The 20,082-nt window shown below is 44.0% G+C and overlaps 1 protein-coding gene across 3 annotated transcripts in view; it reads right to left on the reverse strand.

The window, feature by feature from the left end:
* The window catches only part of CHID1 (chitinase domain containing 1), a 1,285,476-nt gene that overhangs the window by 1,221,258 nt on the left and 44,136 nt on the right, over window positions 1–20,082 (reverse strand). For all 3 annotated transcript variants that reach the window (XM_069223131.1, XM_069223132.1, XM_069223133.1), the window contains one exon: window positions 10,750–10,899. In XM_069223131.1, coding sequence (XP_069079232.1) covers window positions 10,750–10,899 — 150 coding nt within the window. The remainder of the gene's footprint in view (window positions 1–10,749; window positions 10,900–20,082) is intronic.

Genomic DNA, 20,082 nt, shown 5'->3' on the forward strand with positions numbered 1-20,082 from the left:
TGGTGGAACGGGCTAACCGCATATTGAAAGAAGGGATACAAACTGCCATTGCCGCTAATGTAGATGTTGGTCAGTTTCTTCGAGAGAAAATATGGGCATATCATACTATACCACATTCATCTACTGAGATGACTCCTTTTATGTTACTAAGGGGAAGAAAAGCAGTTACCAATTTGATTCCATCCTGGCTTTTGAAAAACAGTAAATCCGAAGAGAAAAAAAAAAAAAAGATATGTTTCACTTGGCCAATTTAAACGACACGGTGTCAAAGAAACAATTCATGCAGAAAAAAAAATTATGATATTAGAAATAGAGTGAAAGATTGCAAAGTTAATGTTCAAGACTATGTTTTAATTAGAAAAATGCAAAGGGTCATGAAAGTTGAATCCGAGTTCTCTTTGCCTGTTAAGTTTATTGAAGCAACTAAGAATTCTCTGTCCTTGGAGGGAAAAGGATGGTGGAACAAGAATAGCGTTGTTCCGATTTCTAAGGAGCAAGTTGACATTTTTGAAAAGGTGTACTCTGACAGAGATAGTTGCTCAACTGCAGATAATATTATTTCTACGGATTTTTCTATTGGCTCTAGTAACATTTCTGAACATCTTGTTTCAGTAGGACGTCCAGAGACTTCTGGTGTAGTCTCTACCAATGTTCATAGTCATGATGAAGATTCTGTTTGTGGTGGGAACTCTGTAGTGCAAACAAGTTCTAATCGCATTATTAAATTGCCCTCTAGATTTGATGGGTATGTACTAAACAAATTTTTCTCAATTTTATAAGGAGGGAAGGTGATGTAATATGATGTTTAATTATTTGTTATAAAGGGTGTTATATTTCTTTCTTTAATGTGTGTACTGTTTTGGTATTCTTGTGTATTTTCTGCTTGTGTCACTCGGGGTCATCAAACGTTGGAGTTCGAGGGTTTTGGTTCTTCTCAGCAGTTGCCAGTTAACTCTCGTCCTGGAAGACTGATGGTGCTGTTGTGGGTCATTTACCTAAGAAGGAATGGTTTCTTACCTGTAACTCCAGTTCTCTCGTAGGGGTATTTCCATGATAGTCATAAGCACTGAATAGTTCCGCGCGCCTGCGGGGACCCCGGAGCACTGATGTGAAGTATATTCTTAAGTGCAAATACCAGCCCTTTGAAAAAGGTCTGTCAAAAACACTTAAGAATAACAATGTGCAGCCTATGTGAACAGCTACACAGGCCAAATTGTTAAAAGAAAACAGTTGTAGTGTAAATTCACGTTTAAACATCTATTTATTCTATAAATGTAATAACAAATACATTCTCATATTCTATTTACACCTCTCATGAGAATAAAACAATGCAGGGCAGTGTAGCCCATAGGCTGCCATTATACAGAATGTAAATAGAGCTGTGCCTTTAAGAAAGTAAAGTCTTCCTGTTTCCCATCATGCACAGCAAAAGGCAGCTGCCTCAGTTCTTTTTGGAGGCTTGTAACCTGACATGAAGGAACAAAACATTTGTTGGAGTACCAACATCGATAATATTCATGGCAACTTGTTCTATGTCAACTCCACCGGGGAGGAGGGAGGGTTGCTTATGACTATCATGGAAATACCCCTACGAGAGAACTGGAGTTACAGGTAAGAAACCATTCCTTCTCTCGTAGGGGATTTCCATGTATAGTCATAAGCAATGAATAGAGTAGCAAGCCCATCCCCATAACCGCGGTGGAGTAGACAGAAGAATACTGACAAAAAACATGAATCATGCAAATAAATTCTTAAGCAAGGCCTGTCCAACCTGCGCATCTGCCCTAGCATCTGTATCAAGGCAGTAATGCTTAGTAAAGGTATGGACCGACTTCCAAGTGGCAGCCTTGCATATTTCTGCCAAAGGGACATTTCTCATCAAGGCTGCAGTAGCTGCCTTCCCTCTAGTAGAGTGGGCTTTTGGCCTACCACCAAGGGATTTGTTCGCTAACTGATAACATAACATTATACATGAAACAATCCACCTGGATAAAGATTGCTTAGACGTGCCCAACCCTGTTCTAACTGGGCCATAGTTAATAAAAAGCTGTTGTGATTTACGTAAGCTTTTTGTCCTGTCCAAGTAAAATTTCAAAACCCTTTTTACATCCAGAGAGTGCAGAGTTCTCTCAGCAGGAGTAGTTGGATTTTGAAAGAAAGTTGGTAATGAAATTGTTTGGTTCACATGAAAGTCGGAGACGACTTTTGGTATAAATTTTGGATGAGTTCTCATTACCACTTTCGCAGAATGAAAAACCGTGTAGGGTTCTTGAGCGCAAAAGGCCTGGATTTCGCTAACCCTACGCGCTGAAGTGATTGCCACCAGAAAAGCAGCTTTCCATGTGAGATGTTGAAGCGATGCCTTATGTATTGGCTCGAATGGAGGCAGCATCAGACGTGATAGGACAACATTCAGTTCCCATGGAGGAGAAGGCTTTCTAATGGGAGGAAAAACCTTTTTTAAACCTTCCAGGAAGTCCTTAATAATTGGGATCCGAAAAAAGGAAGTTTGTGAAGGGCTCTTCCTGTATGCCGTTACAGCCGCCAAGTGAACCTTTATTGATGAAAGTTGTAAGCCCGATTTTGCCAAACTTAGCAAGTAAGGCAGGATAGATTCCTCTCCACAGGAAACCGGGTCAATGTTGTTATCTAAACACCACACACAGAATCTTTTCCACTTGCTTGCATAAGCCGATCTTGTGGAAAGGCGCTTTGCTTCTCTCAGAATTTCCATACAGTCCTGAGGTAGGTTCAAGTGTCCATATTGCACTAGCTCAGGAGCCATGCTGCCAAACTCAATGATGAGAGGTTGGGATGAGATATCTGCCCTCTGAACTTCGTGAGCAGGTCCGGACGATAAGGCAGCCTGATGTGTGGTTTGAGTGACCGGTGAAGAAGGTCTGGGAACCACCATTGGCGTGGCCATTCCGGAGCAATTAGGATCATTTTGGACTGAGCATTGGATAACTTCTGGAGGACCGCCGGAATCAGGGGAAGCGGTTGAAAGGCGTAAAGAAATGCTCCTGACCAGCTTATCCACAGGGCATTCCCCAGTGTCCCTGGATGGTAATATCTGGAGGCGAAGTTTTGGCATTTTTTGTTTTCTGGGGTTGCGAATAGGTCTATAGAGGGGGTACCCCATAGTGCGACAATGGAACGAACGACGTCGTCGTGTAGCACCCATTCGTTGTTCTCGTCCATTACGCGACTGAGGGCATCCGCTTGAACATTCTGGATGCCAGGCAGGTGAGTTGCCACTAGCGACAGGTTCCTGGCTAGAAGCCAATGCCAGATTGTCTGAGCCTCTCTGGATAAAATCCTGGACCTGGTGCCTCCTTGTTTGTTCACGTAGTACATAGTGGCCACGTTGTCCGTCTGGAGAAGGAGAGATTCCGCTCTCAGAGAGGGAAGGAAGGCTTTGAGCGCAAGGTGGACTGCGCGAAGTTCCAGCAGGTTGATATGATAGAGACTCTCTCTCCGTGACCACTTGCCTTGGACTCGAAGATGTTCCATGTGCGCCCCCCCATCCGAGCAGTGACGCATCTGTTACGATGGTTTGAGCAGGAGACTGTTGTTGGAACGGAATCCCCACCAAGAGATTGCTGGGTAAACACCACCACTTGAGGGACTGTAGGGCGTGGGGAGAAAGGAGGACTTTGTTCTCCCAATCGTCCATCAGTTGACACCACTGATCCTCCAGGTTTTCCTGTAATGGTCTCATATGGAGGCGAGCATTGGGAACGAGATGGATACAAGACGCCATCGAGCCCAGTAGAGAAGCTATTACTCTTGCAGTGGTTTGAGGAGTTTCCTGCAGTTGTTTGCACTTTTGGAGAATCGATAATCGTCGTTCCTCCGAAGGAAACACTTTTCCTAGATTGGTATCTATAATGGCCCCTAAGTAATGCAACCTCTGAACAGGCGTTTCTGTGGATTTCAGGAGATTGACTTGAAGACCGAGCTTCTGCAACAGCTGTAGAGTCCATTTGAAATGTTGTTGCGCTTCTAGATAACTGGAGGCCTTTATGAGCCAATCGTCTAGATAGGGGTAGACAAATATTCGGTGTTTCCTCAAGTGGGCGGCTACCACCGCCATGCATTTGGAAAAAGTTCTCGGTGCTGATTTGAGGCCGAAGGGTAGAACCGCAAATTGGTAATGACGTTTTCCGACGGTGAACCTTAGGAATTTTCAATGTTTCTTGGTCACCGGAATATGAAAGTAAGCGTCGCAAAGGTCTATTGCACAGAGCCAGTCGCCCTGATGAAGATGTGGGTAAATTTGGTTCAAGGATAACATCCTGAATTTCTCTTTGCGAATCCACTTGTTTGCTGTCCTTAGATCTAAAATGGGAGGAAACTCGTGCTTGTCTTTTTTCGGTACAAGGAAATACCTCGAATAAATCCCCTTCCCTTGCTGGCTGATCGGGACGGGTTCTATGGCTCTTTTTTGTAATAGAATAGTGACTTCTAACTGAAGAGCTTCGAGGTGGTGGTTGACTGTTTTGGGTGGAACAGATGGTGGAGGACTAGTGAATCTGAGAGCGTAACCATGTCTCACAAAATTCAATACCCAGGCGTCTGATGTGATGTGTAGCCACTCGTCCAGATGATTTGAGATACTTCCCCCTACCGGAGTGGATAATGGAGGACGGGGAAGCGAAGATTCAGGGCTTAGACGCGGGAGCCTGTCGAGTTGTCTGAGTTTGAGGTGTTGAACGACCCCTTATCGACCTTCGTTGTGTGGAGAAGCCCCTTTGATGCTGCTGCTGTTGCTGTTGCTGGGGGCGTGAAGACACCCAGTGTGGTGACTGATACCGGTGGGTGAAAAGTCTTCGCTGATATGGGCGGAATACCTTTCATTGTTCTTTCGGTCGCTCCATGCCTACCGCTTTCAGGGTATCTAGCTCAGACTTCATTCTGGCCATCTCGTCATCGGCATGAGAACCGAACAAAGTGAAGCCTGAGAAAGGTAAATTTTGTATTCTCTGTTGTGCTTCTGGTTTGAGAGATGTAAGTCTCAACCATGCATGTCTTCTGAGGGCTATTCCGTGAGCATAGTTATGTGCGGATAGTACCGAAGAATCAGCTGCAGCACTTATTACTTGGTTAGAAACCATGGCTCCCTCGCCCACGACCTCCAGGAAATCTTCCCTTTTGTCCTTAGGAAGATGTTCCGCAAACTGCAGTATAGAGTCCCAGAGGGCCCGATCGTATCTCCCTAATAAAGCAGTAGCGCTGGCTGCTTTCATCGTGATGGCTGCAGTAGAACATACTTTTCGTCCTGCAGCATCGATCTTTCTGCTCTCTTTATCTGAGGTGAAAAGGAAGACGGTGATGTCGAATGCAATTTCTTTGCCTCTACTATGACCACCGAATCCGGTACTGGGTCCGACCTCAAGAATAGAGGATCTTGTTCTGGTGGACGATATTTCTTAATAAGTCTGGAAGAAGCAGACTTCGTTGCGGCCGGTGTAAGAAAAATATCCATTGCCGGTTCAAGACGACCTGGAACCAGTGGAAGCAAAGGTCTGGAAGATGTCCTGTGATGTAAGGTCTCGAAGATTACTGACGTCGATGGGGCAGGTACCACCAGCGGAATATTCAGTTTGGTCGCCCCTCGTACTAAGACCTCCTGGAATGTATTCACATCATCTATGGGGGACACTCTCGGGTACGGTGAGTCCGATAGGGTTGGAGAGTAGTCCCGTGTAGACGAGGAAGAATGTCTGTGATGTGAATGTTGAGATCTCTGCCGTGATTCATGACGATGGTGCCGAGAAGAAGATGAACGTCTAGAGGAATGTCCAGAACGTCTTACAGATCGCGTTGGAGTCCTCAAAACAGACTCTGAAGGAGGAGCCGGAAGAGGAGCCGTAGGTGTTACCGGTGTCTGCGGCAACAGCGACTGTTGAGGAGAGAGTTGTGGAGACGCTGGAAGCAGGATGAGTGAGGCCGAGGATTCTGACGTGGTATAAAACGTTCTAGGCCTCTTTGATTGTCGCCTCAACGTCGACACACTCCTCGACGTCGAAGTGCGGTGACGGCGAGTGCCTCTCGATGTCGATTCCTCTCGCCGTTGAGAACCTCTTGATGACGGCCCTCGGCGTCGCTGTGGTGACGGCGAACGTCTCCGACGGCGAGCACTCTCCCTCGACGTCGATCGCCCTCGCCGTGTCGACGGCGAGCCGGACTCAGATCTCCTCGACGTGGAACGTCCTCGTCGTGTCGACGGCGACCCAGATCTCGACGGCGAGTGTCCACGCCGTCTCGACGGCGAAATGGCTGTCGACGGCGAACGATGTCTCTTCCTCGCCGGTGAACCACTCCTCGACGGCGAGCATGTTGGCGCCGTTAACTGTCTCGACGTCAACGCCCTCGACGTCGTCGGAGACCTGTGCCGTTTTTGAGCAGGTCTGGTCGGAGTTATAGAGGAAACAGGGTGAGCCCTGGTAGAATGACCACTTTTTCTCCTGTCCTCTTTTGCCTGAAGTCGGATTTTCTCCCTATCACGAAGAGTTCTTCTGGAGAAAGTTTTACAGATGTCACACGACTCCGGTTTGTGGCTGGATGGAAGGCAAATTATACAGACCCGATGTGGATCTGTTTTAGCCTTTTTTCTGCCACAAGAAGGGCATTTGTCAAAAAGTGAAGGCATTTCTGAACTAGAAAAACCTCAAAATTCTGTCAGAATTTAACAGAAAGAAGTACGAAATGATCACTCAATGTTAAAAACGTCGAGTGAAATTGAAATTCAAAAGATTTTTAATGAATTTCTGTCACAAAAAGGCTTTGTGAGGTAGAGCTCAATGCTTCAGGGTCCTGTCAGAAAGGAGCCGGAAAAAAGAACTGAGGCAGCTGCCTTTTGCTGTGCATGATGGGATACAGGAAGACTTTACTTTCTTAAAGGCACAGCTCTATTTACATTCTGTATAATGGCAGCCTATGGGCTACTCTGCCCTGCAATGTTTTATTCTCATGAGAGGTGTAAATAGAATATGAGAATGTATTTGTTATTACATTTATAGAATAAATAGATGTTTAAACGTGAATTTACACTACAACTGTTTTCTTTTAACAATTTGGCCTGTGTAGCTGTTCACATAGGCTGCACATTGTTATTCTTAAGTGTTTTTGACAGACCTTTTTCAAAGGGCTGGTATTTGCACTTAAGAATATGCTTCACATCAGTGCTCCGGGGTCCCCGAAGGCACGCGGAACTATTCAGTGCTTATGACTACACATGGAAATCCCCTACGAGAGAAATAAACTTTCCGAAGATTTATCTCAGACTTGGACTACGTCGTTTGTTGTTCCTGCACACTACAATCTCACACCCTTCCCCACCTGCACGAGGCTTCTCGAAAGGAGAGCAGACAAGGTGCAGGCGCTGGTGAATGTGTCCCGGACTTGTTCAGCATATTTCAGTGGGGCCCACTTCTTAGAGGGTGGACTGCGTCCACCCTGTAAAGATAGTGGGTGGACGCCAGGTACCTGTGTCTACCCTCGACTTGTGCCTTTCTAAGCCTGCAACATATGTCATCTTCCTCACCGTTCGCCTTCTTCCTCCCCGTATCCGGCAGAAAAAAAGTTTTGTTTGTCGCTTTCATGTAGCTCAGGTTGCCGCCCCCATCAGAATGAAGCTGCCACTGTTATTCTACAGCAGACACAGATAAGGCTCTGTCCCTGCTGCCCTCCTCTGGGCGGCCCAACCTTCTGTCACAGACCAGGATTTCTATCAAAGGCAAGGCCGCCTATCCCTGTTTTCTACCACTAATACGACGGCCACCAGAGAGATGGAACGTAGCACTTTTCACCGTCTGCAGTCTGACTTTGGCTGCTTCACCCCTATTGCACTGAACAATTTGTTTCTTGCCTGTGATCAGTGTAGGCACTGGCTGTCTCTTATAATTAGAAAACTCCTAAACCTCGTTCTTCCTGGCAGTGCCTCTTCCCTGCATCATCAGTTTATACTCCATCACAACTGTTTTAGTAGAGTTTTAAGCCCTGTGTGCGTTTGCCGACCATAAAAAATGGGTTTAAAAGTGCGAGTACTAGTCAAGCCATTTGCATGTACACGTTGAACTTACAAACACAAATGAATTGGCCCACTATGGAAGGCACTGATTCAAATTTACAGTTTAAAGGAGTCAAAGTTGCTTTGAACATAACACAACGCAGAGCATACTGAGTAAATGTTCCTTCTCTTAGGTAATTGATTTAGTTATTTCTTGTACTTAGAAACTACGGAGGGGTATGGAGAAAGGGAATCTGAGTTGGGAAAGTTAGCATGACAGAGGCTGAGGAGAAACTAATGGATAAAGAAAAAACAAAGCCAGAGAGAGAATACATTAAAGAAAGAAAAAGAGATGCTGGTAGGGTCTTATGGAGATGAGAACAAGTCCACAGAGCTGAAGATTCAATAGGGAGGGATGGAGAGTGGTGTAAACTGTCAGAAAAAAAGGAGTAAGGAAAAGATCAAAGTACATAACAAAAAATGGCAGAGAGACGAGAACAGAATGAATAACAGAGAGGGAGGTCAAGGATTAAGAAAGTCAAAAATGTGGGTATTTCGCCAAATAAAGGACACAGATACAGATTGAGGTAGAAAAAAAAGTATTCACAGAAGATGGCCATAGTATCACAGCAGCCAGACTCATCGTCAACCTCCCAAATAGACCTCACATCACACCACACTACACCTGAGAGAGCTCCAATGGCTTCCACCTACATGTACAGTTCCATCTCCTTCCACCAACCACCAAGAAACTACTGTTCCACTGGAGTCCTACTTGCACATATCCCATGCATACACAGAACCAGATCAGAAGGACTCTCATTCTTTTACATCGCTCTTAAAGCATGGAACAGCCTCACAGTCCACATCAGAGCCTCCTCTTCTCTTCTTGGATTCCACAAGGAGCTGAAGAACTGACTTTTCAAATAATCAACCTAATGTACGCAGGACTAGGCACCCACACCTGCTCAGTGCTAGGATATCCTCGCTACTGATAGTGTGCTTTACACATACACCTAATATAGCTTAGCAATCACCTTCTCCGATCAGGATTCAGAAGCTTTTAAATTCTACACTTCTCCAATACTCAAACAAAGACTGCTTAGAATGAAGCATTGGCAAAACCTCTGCGCCGCAGCTCTGAAATGCAGAGTTAATAGCTTTGTCAATGCCAGTTTTCCAATTACATTTATATATAGTTGTGAAGACGCATGCAGACACATGGCATGTAATCTTGAAATGGGTTTACTATTTAAAGAACCTTCATTCGAAGATAGCTGACGAAGCACACATATGCTTTGTGACAAACGCGTCATAACGCAAAATGAAATAAAAAAATAAAAAAATCAAGCTGTAAAGTGCACTAAAAATCAACGACTCAAACTGGCATTGCTTTTATTCTGATGGGCCATGGCAAAAAAATAAAGGGAATGCAGGATGGGGAGCGGAGCAGGCAACATTGGGGAGTGGGGGTGGAGGGGAGATGAAAGAGGAAGACAAACTGGGTGTAGAAGGATGAGGGCAGTAGCTTCTGGGAAAAGAGTATCTGGGCAGGAAAAGCATGAGGTATGGAATACATTACATACAGCCACTCCATGTAAAACATGCCCTCTCATGAATTGTTCCATACATAAGAAGAAGAAGAAAAAAAAACAGTCCCCTTAGGTATCCGGTGAAAGAATACAGCTCATCCAGTCAGAACAATGTGAGACAGAAATACTCTGGGGCGGGTTAAACATAAGACTAAGGAGGACACCCACTGAATCAGGAGCAGGGAAGTGAGGAAGAAATCAAAGCCATTTAATCATAAGCATGGGACTGGCCCAGAGCCCACGTTATGCATGTTGGAAACAATAGGGCTGACTAACAGACAGCTAGAGTTACTGTAGTGGAGCCCTAAATGTAGTTAAGCTTCAATCAGGGAAATGAATAACTAACCTCTTGCTCGTCATAGTTGATACAAACAGGAAGTGTACGAAGAAACTCATCACAGTAGAACAGAAAAGAGTAATTTTGAGTAGGCAGATGTTCTCCATTACTTTCAGTTGTCAGAAAGGTACAATAAATATCTGTGTTATTGGGATGGCTCTGGGTCTGGTATATCAGTGGACTAACACATCCAGGTCATGAATCTATGTTTGACCACATGGTCACCTGGAGGGTCCGATCAGTCTCATTAGTCTGAGTTCGATAAAATCAGTAAAATTAGGTTGATGACAACAAACAAGTTATTTAGTGGTAAGATGTCTCATGAGTTGAATATTGCTTTACAAATACTCTATCTTTTGGGGACACAATTTAATGATGGTAATCTAGAATGATTTGAGGGGGATTCCAACACAACAAAAACTAGTATCTTGGCACGTGGCCACAGAAAAGTAGCTCAGTGCAAAATGTGCTGGTTTACCTTTAAAATATTCCTTTGCTTGAAATAATTGCCTGTATCCGGTGGGAGCTTTAAGAAAATGCATCTTGTCAAGAACATCTGATTTTTTTTTATCAAAGACGTGTTGGCATGAAAAGACCGGTGGCTAGCTTGGAGCCAATGCACACTGATCCCTAGTGGACAGAGGCACAGAGGAGGTCCCTTGTGATGTTCTACTGTCAAACAAATGCCTTCAAGCCCCAGGCCTTCTCCAGATTGTGAGAGCTGAAGGAGGGCCGGTGAGAAGGAATGGAGAAACATGTAGCTGGAATCCATGCAACACACATAACTTAATATAAGGCACACTCACCGGTGTAACATATCCTAGCACATCTCCATGGAAGTTACGTTTCTCCACGCTCTTAGTGCAGTGGCTCTTATGCTCCAACAAAATATCTTTTGCTTTTGGATCTGTAACCACTAAACCCCGATCTTGTGCAGGGTTATCAGAAAAGCGCGTCTAGAAAAGAAAACCATTAGTTGGGTATGAAATTAAGTCAAAGTCTACTCCTACAATCTTGACCTACACCATTTTAGGTGTCTAACATTATCATTGCCAAGAAAGCTTGAGCTTGACACAGCATACCAGAAATAAAGACTAGCAGTGCAACATTTTGAACAATTGAGACATCTTTAGAAATCCGCTGCTTAAAGAAACTGAGGCTGACTACCTAGGATGAGATAGGAAAATAGTGGTCCTCAGATTTCCTTTTCTAGTCCTGGCTGGAGCTAAAGTGGGGCGCTCTGTACATGGAGTTCAGATTCCTTCCGTGCTAACCCATAAAATACATTTCTGTGATTTTCCACTCGTTCTGTCTGTATTGTTGTTACTCCCTGTTTTGTGGAGAGGACTGTGTGTAGCTAATCTGCCAACCACGATTCTACAGCACATAACAAGTGTGATAGGGAACACCGTTCTCAAAAAAGGTTAGAGAAACATGTTTCTGTACATGAAATATCTGTCACTCATTATACAAGTTATTTAAGGATTAAACACCACATGTTGATAGTTAACCAATACATATGTTCATCTTCGAAGGAAAACCTGCACTGTTTGAATTACGCAGTAAACCAGGCTTCTCCAACGAGTAGCGCGTGAGCACCTCCACCTGACTGTAAGTAACTCTCCTGTGTGCATCCCACATTATTAAATAAGAAGATTTTGCTGGGTTCACTTAATTGATGTATAACAAAATTAAGTGTGTGTTAAAGTTGAATCGATGGGTGATTTAGAACTCAAACTAATGTCTTGATTAAAAATGGCTGAATTTCCAAAATATACTAAAACATAATGAAGCCTGATATTTGAGTGATAGGACATGTGGCATTGGTTAGAACAATTACTAATGCCATTCCCTTGGTGCCAGAGGCATTGTAGTTATGGCCAGAACATATTACTCATGTAACATGCGTTCACAATTGGCAACGCCTTTTTTTTTTTTACATCCATGCCTGATGCACTGAGGTCATTACTGCTTGTAATCCTGCGTATGGTGAGCACTAAAGGGATCTTGTCTGAAGCAGCCACTAATGCAACCCTAACGATATTAGTAGTTCTGAATTTTTTTGGGACATTAGTAGGTCTTAGAACAGAAAAGGTTGAAAACCCCTGCACCAGATATGCAAACAGAATCGACTCCTTGAAGAAGCATATTATTCTACCTTTGCACATTGCTCCCTGTTTGGTAGTTACTAAAGACAGCAGACAAAACTAATATATACATGAAGCAGATTATTAATTGTTAAACAAGAAACTAATTTAAGTTTAACAAATGACTAATACTTTAAAAAAATTCTGGCATTCCATTAAAATAGATTCAATTTTCAGAATGTAAACAATTCATTTGTGAAATCAAAAGCAATTATCAGAGTCATTACCATTTGCATTACCTCCAACGGCTTAAATTTGTCACTAAATATTAACAAATTACCTTACATACTTTGAAGGTGCCGAATATGGATGTTAAGAACCTCTTTTGCACAGTCTGAAAGAGCAACAAAGGTTACTCACTCAAAAGAGTGTAATGGCTGTGCAGCTTTGTTGGTGATACAATTAGAAACTAGTATGTGTTGTAGTATGCCAGTCAGTACCTACCTACCTTAAAACCTATTTGCTAAATCACGGACTACATTTGTGTTCTATCTGAGCCCCATTATCACTGATGATCTTCTTGTGCAAGACTAAAGAACAAGGTACTTACCTTCGGTAACGCTTTTTCCAGTGGATACTCTAACTGTGGTTTCCTCACCTTTAAAATATTCCAAGACATCAGAACAAAACTGTGGATTTTCAAGCAGCAGCTTCTGTCACCACCAAGTGACATCAGTGGATCCGCAGTGACCTTGCACCACCATGTAAGCAAGTGATGGAGTTGAGTCTTAGATAGGCACCACCCTTGTGTGCTGATATCAACTTCTGTATTGCCCTCCTTTCGTACCCTCAAACGTGGATCTATTTAAACTAATTGCATACGACAATGTACTCAAAACTAACCGTGGACATAGTTAAGATCTGCAGAAATCTACTGCACAGAACAGGGAGGCAGGAGAGTAGTGACTAATCAGCCGTTATATGTAGTGGACCTGTAGGAGCATTACTAAAGGTAAGTAATGTGTTCATCTGACAGATACTTCTATCAGCAGATTCATTGCCTTTTGAAGAGATAGCCAAGTAGTACTTCCCAAAAATTGGAGGGTCTGAGGAGTGGACTCAAACCAAAAGGTCCTAAAGGACTGAGCAGGCAAAATCACCTTCTATGACAATCTGTGTAGCGCAGCAAAAGTGTTTGGTGAAGATGTGTACACATGCACATGTCTCAGCATGACAGGTGTACAAGATAGGAACTTTCTTTGCATAGAGGCATAGGGTGAGTCGACACCCAGGACTTCAGGAGGCTGCTTTTTGGTTAGGGCACAACAGATCTTTACAACAGAAGACGATCCACCACATCAGGGTCCTCTTCTGTACCGTATATCCCTTCTTGGTACCAGCAAACCCCACAAAGAGTCATCATTGACACAGTACTCCTTTGTGGATTCAACACAGAAAACCTATTGTACACTTGGAGTCCAGTCGATAAATTGTCTCCTCTTTCAAGGGATGTGGTGGAGAGAGAAAAAGCTAGGGGTGATGAAGGCAGAAAAGCAGCCTTGTTCCTCAGCATCAGCTTATCGAGGAAGGTGGTGATGTATGGATGTTGCACTGAGTACACCTGCAATTCAACTGTGCGGGTGCAGAAATGATTCCAATGAGTAAGACCACTGTGATGGCTAAGATCCACAAACAGCTGCTGAATGTGTTTGAATGGTGTGCATATGAGAAATGTTATAAGCAGGCTAAGATCTCATTGTGATGTGACAAAAGGTGTTGGGGAAAACATATGTGCTGCAACTTCAGGAACTATATCACAACAGGAAGGATTGTCTGATGAACTCACAAAGGCTAAAAAGGCTAGTATGTATCTTAACACTGCCCACTGCAAGGCCTTGCTGGGTTAATAATAAAATGAACAAGACATCAGAGCGTGTGGTCTGAAATGGATCAAGATGAGGGTAACCGGAAAAATTCCCTGCTGAGCCAGCCTCCTCCTAAGGGACAAAGCCTCCTGGCACAGGACCTAGGACCTCATCCTGCCCTGCTTGTTATAGTACCACTTGGTGGGTTGTGTTGTCCACAAGATCCTGCACTGGTCTCCATTTAATGGAAGTCTTTGAGAGCCAGACTGATGGCCCATTGCTCCAACAGGCTGATGTAGAGCCATTGCTCCAGTGCAGACTAGGTCAGGGTGAAATTCATGTATTTTCCATTGTGAGAGTTATACAAAATGCCCAAACAATTATGCAATTACACATTCTGTGCTATGGTAGTGCAAAATACCTTCAAAACACGTCCATTTTAGATAGTGATTTACATCTGATTTGCTTGGGTTGTTCCTCTTCTCTGGTAATAAGATTTTTACCCAACTGAAATCTCAATTACACAACATGGCATAATCTCAAGCATTTCACATAACAATTGTAACTCAAAATGTGAGAAACAATGAAAGATTACACCTGCGTAAACAACATTTATCCAGGCTTACTACAGACCACAGCTATCTGAATTACACTTCTTTGATGTGGCCTCCACAACCTAGAGAAGATGAATCCTTCAGACAAGGAGGATGCACAACGCTCGCAGTTTTACACTCATCCTTGCCAGTACCCAGGACAGACACATTGAGATCATATCCTAAAATGCCTCAGACTCGCTAAGGCAGTGGAAATGCTTAAATGCCACTGTGTTTATGACACCCCTTATAAGGACTCCTATTTATAGGTATCAGGTGGGACTTTGGTTTGCTGATGGAAAACCCACAGGTGTGAAGAGGGCAACTGTCATCGGAGATCGTCCGTGACTGACTGATCACAGCAAGCCTGCCTTGAGCAATTAGTCCTCGAGGTATGGGAATACATGTATTTTCAACCTTGGAAGACAGGCTACAACCACTGCCATCACTTTTGTTCCCACCTGAGGGGCTGAGATGAGACAGGCAAAATAAGCAAACTGGATATGTTTTGACCTCACCATGGTCCACAGGTAGCATCTGTGGAACTGCATGATGGGTATACAAAAGTATGCAATATGCAAGTCCAAAAACACCACCCAATCTTCTGGTTCCAGAGCAGAAAAAACTAGGAGCCATAGTGTGCATTTTTAGTTACTCCTTTCGCAAAATAGCATTCAGAATTCAAAGGTTTAAGATGGTACTAAGGCCTTCATCCTTCTTATGTTTCAAGCGAGTAGCATGTGTAACACCCCTTGCAAATCTCTGACTAGGGTACCCTCTCAATGGAACCCTTATTCACAGGAAGATCAAGCTCATTCATCATAACAGTGGCCTGGTGTGGTGGAACCTGCCCTGACAAAGGAAGTTATTGATGGATGGGGGGGAATTAATGACAGGTCCATAACTTCATCTGAACTATTACTAATCTCCATCAATCAAACATTATGGGTTTCCAGCCAGGGAGGGAAACATTGTCTCCTTCTTGGTGTGGCTCTGGAAGGGAAAATTAGAGCGGCACAGTGACCTTTGCTGCAGGGGAGGAGGAGGAAGAGTTCTCTGCTAATGTGAATGGCCTCAGCTGCCACTGTGTCTCCTGGGGCAGTGAAACGTCTAGGCTGGTGGCTGCACCAGCTGAGAGGGCTGTCCCTGTTGTATGCCAGGCTTCATGAATAGCCCTTGAACTTTTGGAGAAACTGAAGGGGAGCGAGCTATGGCACTTATGTCCTTAAAATGTTCCAGTGCGATGTCAGATTTATCTTTGAACAGTGTAGACACAGCAAAGGACATGTCCAAGAGGGAAGACTAGGCATCTTCTGAAAATCCTGTTGTGAACACCCAAGCATATAATTGGAGTACTACACTTGTGCCCATGAAATGACCCATTAAGTCCACATTATCAAGGCCAGCAAATACAAGTACTTTGCCGCACCTTGCCCTTCCTGAATGGCTTGAGTGAATATTGCCCAAAGGTCCTCTAAGGTGGCTGACAATATCTCGCTGGCCATGTTCCACAGTGTGTGGGTATCTACCCAGCAAATAGCACAGGACGAGGCTAGCTTCTGAAAACACCTTTTTGCCCAAAAGCGTCAATACGCTTAAATTCCCTGTCTTGAGGTTTGGTAGAAAAGATGTTCACTGTTCTGGTCAACGCTTGCACCACTAGGCTTCCTGGAGCCAGGCACTGAGTGAGAATTGCAGGGTCACCCAGGGGCAGTCTATGTCACGTAGCCACAGGTCAATTAACTAAGGGACTCCTTGAGTGTCTCACTAAATAGCAGTAAGTGCTCTGTGCACCCTGGCAATTGGAGGACTTATATGAGCAAATCTGACTTTGTTTAAAAAATGGGCGGTTGTAGTTCAAGGCTTCTGCATTTCTGTGCACAACTGCAAAAAAAAAAAAAAAAAAAAAAAAACGTTTTTCCATTATTGGATCATGTGGTGGGTCCAGCTCAGTCTCTGGATAGATATCCAACCCAGCTGCCTGTCACAGTCAAGTCAAAATAAAGCCCTTAATATGTATAATAAGGAAGAAGTAAGTTGTGCCTCCTCATCGTTGTCATGGAGGACAAGTTGTAAGCCTTGGAACACATCTGAATCCGAGACAAATAGGGCCTTCAGCCTCTGATAATATTTATTCATTTTGAAATTTCTTAAAGCGCATGGTTACCTAAAAGGTGTCCTGGCACTCCAAAATTCAAAACAGAGAGAAGCTATACAGAAGAATTAGGAATAGAGAAAACGATAACAGATGAAAACAACCATGCTTTCACGGCTCTTCAAATGGCATCAACTTATCATGAGCCTTATGATGCACAGTGAGAAGCTTCCACTATTTGGCTGCCACGTAGTAAAAGCCCAACCGCCTGCAATTAAAGCAGTTGAGTAGTGGTGTCGTAGAAGACACTGGGAAACAGGTTCAATTTTTACTGAATGGACCTTGCTAATTTCGAAGCAGCGTGACAGATGTGGGTCGGATAATGGGGTCAGGACTGGATCTGGAATGGGAGTCAGTATCGCCAAGGAAGGAATTGGCATAGACCCTAGGACCAGAGTGAGTGTCTGAAATGGTGTCAGCATGGGCTCGCTAGCAAGTCGGTGCTGCAAAAAAAAACATGCTGAGAAAAGTATGACTGAATTCCACTTAGGGTCTGTGTGGTGTAAGGCAGTCCAGAGGGAGCCAGCAGCGCCTTAAAAATCTGTAGCATGGCACCTTTAAATTCCTCTGTGCAGCAGGGTTGATGATGGCATGTGGAATTTGGGGCATGCCAGGATCAACTAAGGAGAGGACTGAGAGTCTGCAGACGCTTGGGGCAATGGGCCCTTGGAATGCCAGCTGCACAACTTGTCACTTGACTTCCAGTGGCGAGGGGATCGAACCCCACTTCATCTTTTTGCTCTTGTGGCTGCGACGTACAACAATCTTAATCAGGACAGACAATTTGTGTGGGATCAGACCTAGGGCAAGATTGGCCCTGCCATATGGATCAGGAGTGGGACTATTACTTCAGTCTGACTTCTTATGTTAAATCGACATGGCCTCATTATGACATTGGCAGTCTTCACAGAATACCGCCGATGCCACGGGTGCCAGAAGACTGCCAGTGCTGGTGGTCTTTTGTCCGCCATATTATGGATACTGCCGGATTTCTGCCACAATAAGGGCGGAAATCTGGCAGTAGCCATGCTGGCGGACGAGGCGCCTGGGCTGTGCTACCACCTGCACCGCCCCACCATTAGAGCGCCTCCAGCCATTTTTTGACAAATAATAAGTCCTGGCAGTGTCCTGCTGGCAGCTGTATCAGTGCCCCTTCCCATTCCCTGTCAGACGACCTCCTCACCGTACAAGGTAAGTTGGCATCCGTCAGGGGAGGGGTGTTGTGTGTGTGTGTGGTGTGTGTGTAGGAATGTGTGCGTGCGTATGTGAATGTGTCTGTGAGTGTTGTCATGCATGCGTAGTTGTATGCATGTGAGTGAATGTGTGTATGAATGTTGAAGTAAGTGCGTGTTTGGATGTCTGTATGAAAGCGTGTTAGTATGTATGAGTGTATGCGTATATGGATGATTGAGAGTATGCATGTCTACGAGTGCCTGCGTCAATGGGTGCGTGGGTGTGTGTGTGTGAATGGATCGGAGGGGGTGGGGGTGTTGTTATATTTACCGACATACAGTAGTGTCAGTGTCCTCGCGATCCCGCTGAGAACACTGTGTTCCGAAGGTTCTCGGGATCGCGAGGAGACGGATGTTCGGAATCGGTTGGGGGAAAGCTTTATGGAGTGTGTGGCCTGTTTTTGGTTGATGGCATCTGGACCGGAATAAATCGTAATTTACTTTCTTGATATTGATTTTGCGTCATTATAACACTGGCGACGAGAGCCTGGAGGGGACAGGCGTTACCATCAACCTCTCACGAACCCACGAATCTGACTGTTTAGTCACGCCAGTTGACTGCTGAGCGTCGTTGTCAACAGGCCAAACATTCCTGATCTTCGTGACTGAGACTGTTTTAATTGGGACAGTGAAACTGCTGATATTTCTGGAGGCGCTGCGATACTCGACACAGTGTTCAGGTGGGCTGCTTTTCATGTGTGCAATGCGACTTGCAGGAGTTTGACTTGTCTGTGAACACTGATACATTTTTGGTGTTATTTGGCAGCCATTTTAGGTGTATTATTTTTCGTCAAACCACTTGATTAGTTTATTGCATTCTTCAGCTGTAAAGCAATTAAGCTCCTTGCACCAATTCATGAACTAGTTGGAACTGTCGATTTTTACAAGTATTATTATTGTCACAATGGCAAATACTACAATGTCACAGCCTCCTGCATTTTTATCGGACAAAGGTGACCCAATCTTGCCATGGAAACGCTGGAAAAATCTATTTGATTCCTATTTAATAGCGATTGGAGGTGAAAAGTTTTCCCCTTTAAGGAAACAAAGTGTACTTCTGCACAATTTAGGAGTGGAAGGCAGGAATATATATGACAGTTTGGAAATATTGCAGTTTGGTGGAGCTGAAGGTGAACCAAGAGATGTGTACGAGATGTCAACAAAAATGTTAGCACTACACTTTGAATCCAAGCTAAATATAGTCCTTGAAAGACATAAGTTCTTTGCCAGAACTCAAGGGAAAACAGAAAGTGTGGGAAATTGTGTTGCTTCCCTGCGAACCTTAGCGCGTACATGTGATTTTGGTGACCTAACTGACTCTCTTATCAGAGATCAGCTAGTGCGTTGTACCAACAATAGACGTGTACAAGAAAAGTTGTTAACAAAAAACCCTGATCTGAGAGAGGCGATTGCAATAGTGGAAGGAATGGAAAGCACCAGCAACTGGATTAAAGAAATGCACGATCCTGGAACACACTCTGTCTCTGAATCTGATACTATAAAAGTGACTAGTGATCATGATGAAGTGTTAAGAGTCAGTTTTGACAACAAAAAAAGGAAAGAAAATAAAGAAATGCGATGTTACCGTTGTGGCAACTCAGGACATACTGCTAACAGTTCAAATTGTTATGCTAAGAATTCTGTTTGTAGAAAGTGTGGAAAGAGGGGCCACTATGCAAGGGTTTGCAAAGCTGAAAAACAGTTGAATGTAGATTCTATTACTGACGATATGGGCAAAATGGTGTTCTGCGTGAAGTCTGGAGATGATTGTGTTGTAAACAATGTAGGAGCTGTGGATGAGGGACCCATAGTTATGCCGGAATGTGCTGTTAGAATAGATGACAAAGTTGTTAAGGTGCTGGCAGACTCAGGATCTCCATACACCATGGTAGGTGACAAGAATTGGCACACAATATTTGGCAATGAATATGGTCCTTTAGAAGAACCTGATATTAGTCCGGTGAGTTATGGTGGCACCAAGATTGACATAATAGGTTACAAGGTTATGACAATTCAATTTCAAGATAAAAGGACTGTAGGAAAGGTTTATGTAGCCAAAAGGGGTGACAATTTGTTGGGTTGGCGACATCAGCGGGATATGGGTATTAAGTTAGATCCTAACGCTGCATGTCAAGTCTTGGTGGTGAATGATCAAGATACCAATTGTGATATTTTTGAAGAATTTCCTTAGACGGATGTTCGGTATA

The sequence above is a fragment of the Pleurodeles waltl genome, chromosome 3_1 (assembly GCF_031143425.1).
Source record: "Pleurodeles waltl isolate 20211129_DDA chromosome 3_1, aPleWal1.hap1.20221129, whole genome shotgun sequence".
NCBI lineage: Eukaryota > Metazoa > Chordata > Amphibia > Caudata > Salamandridae > Pleurodeles > Pleurodeles waltl.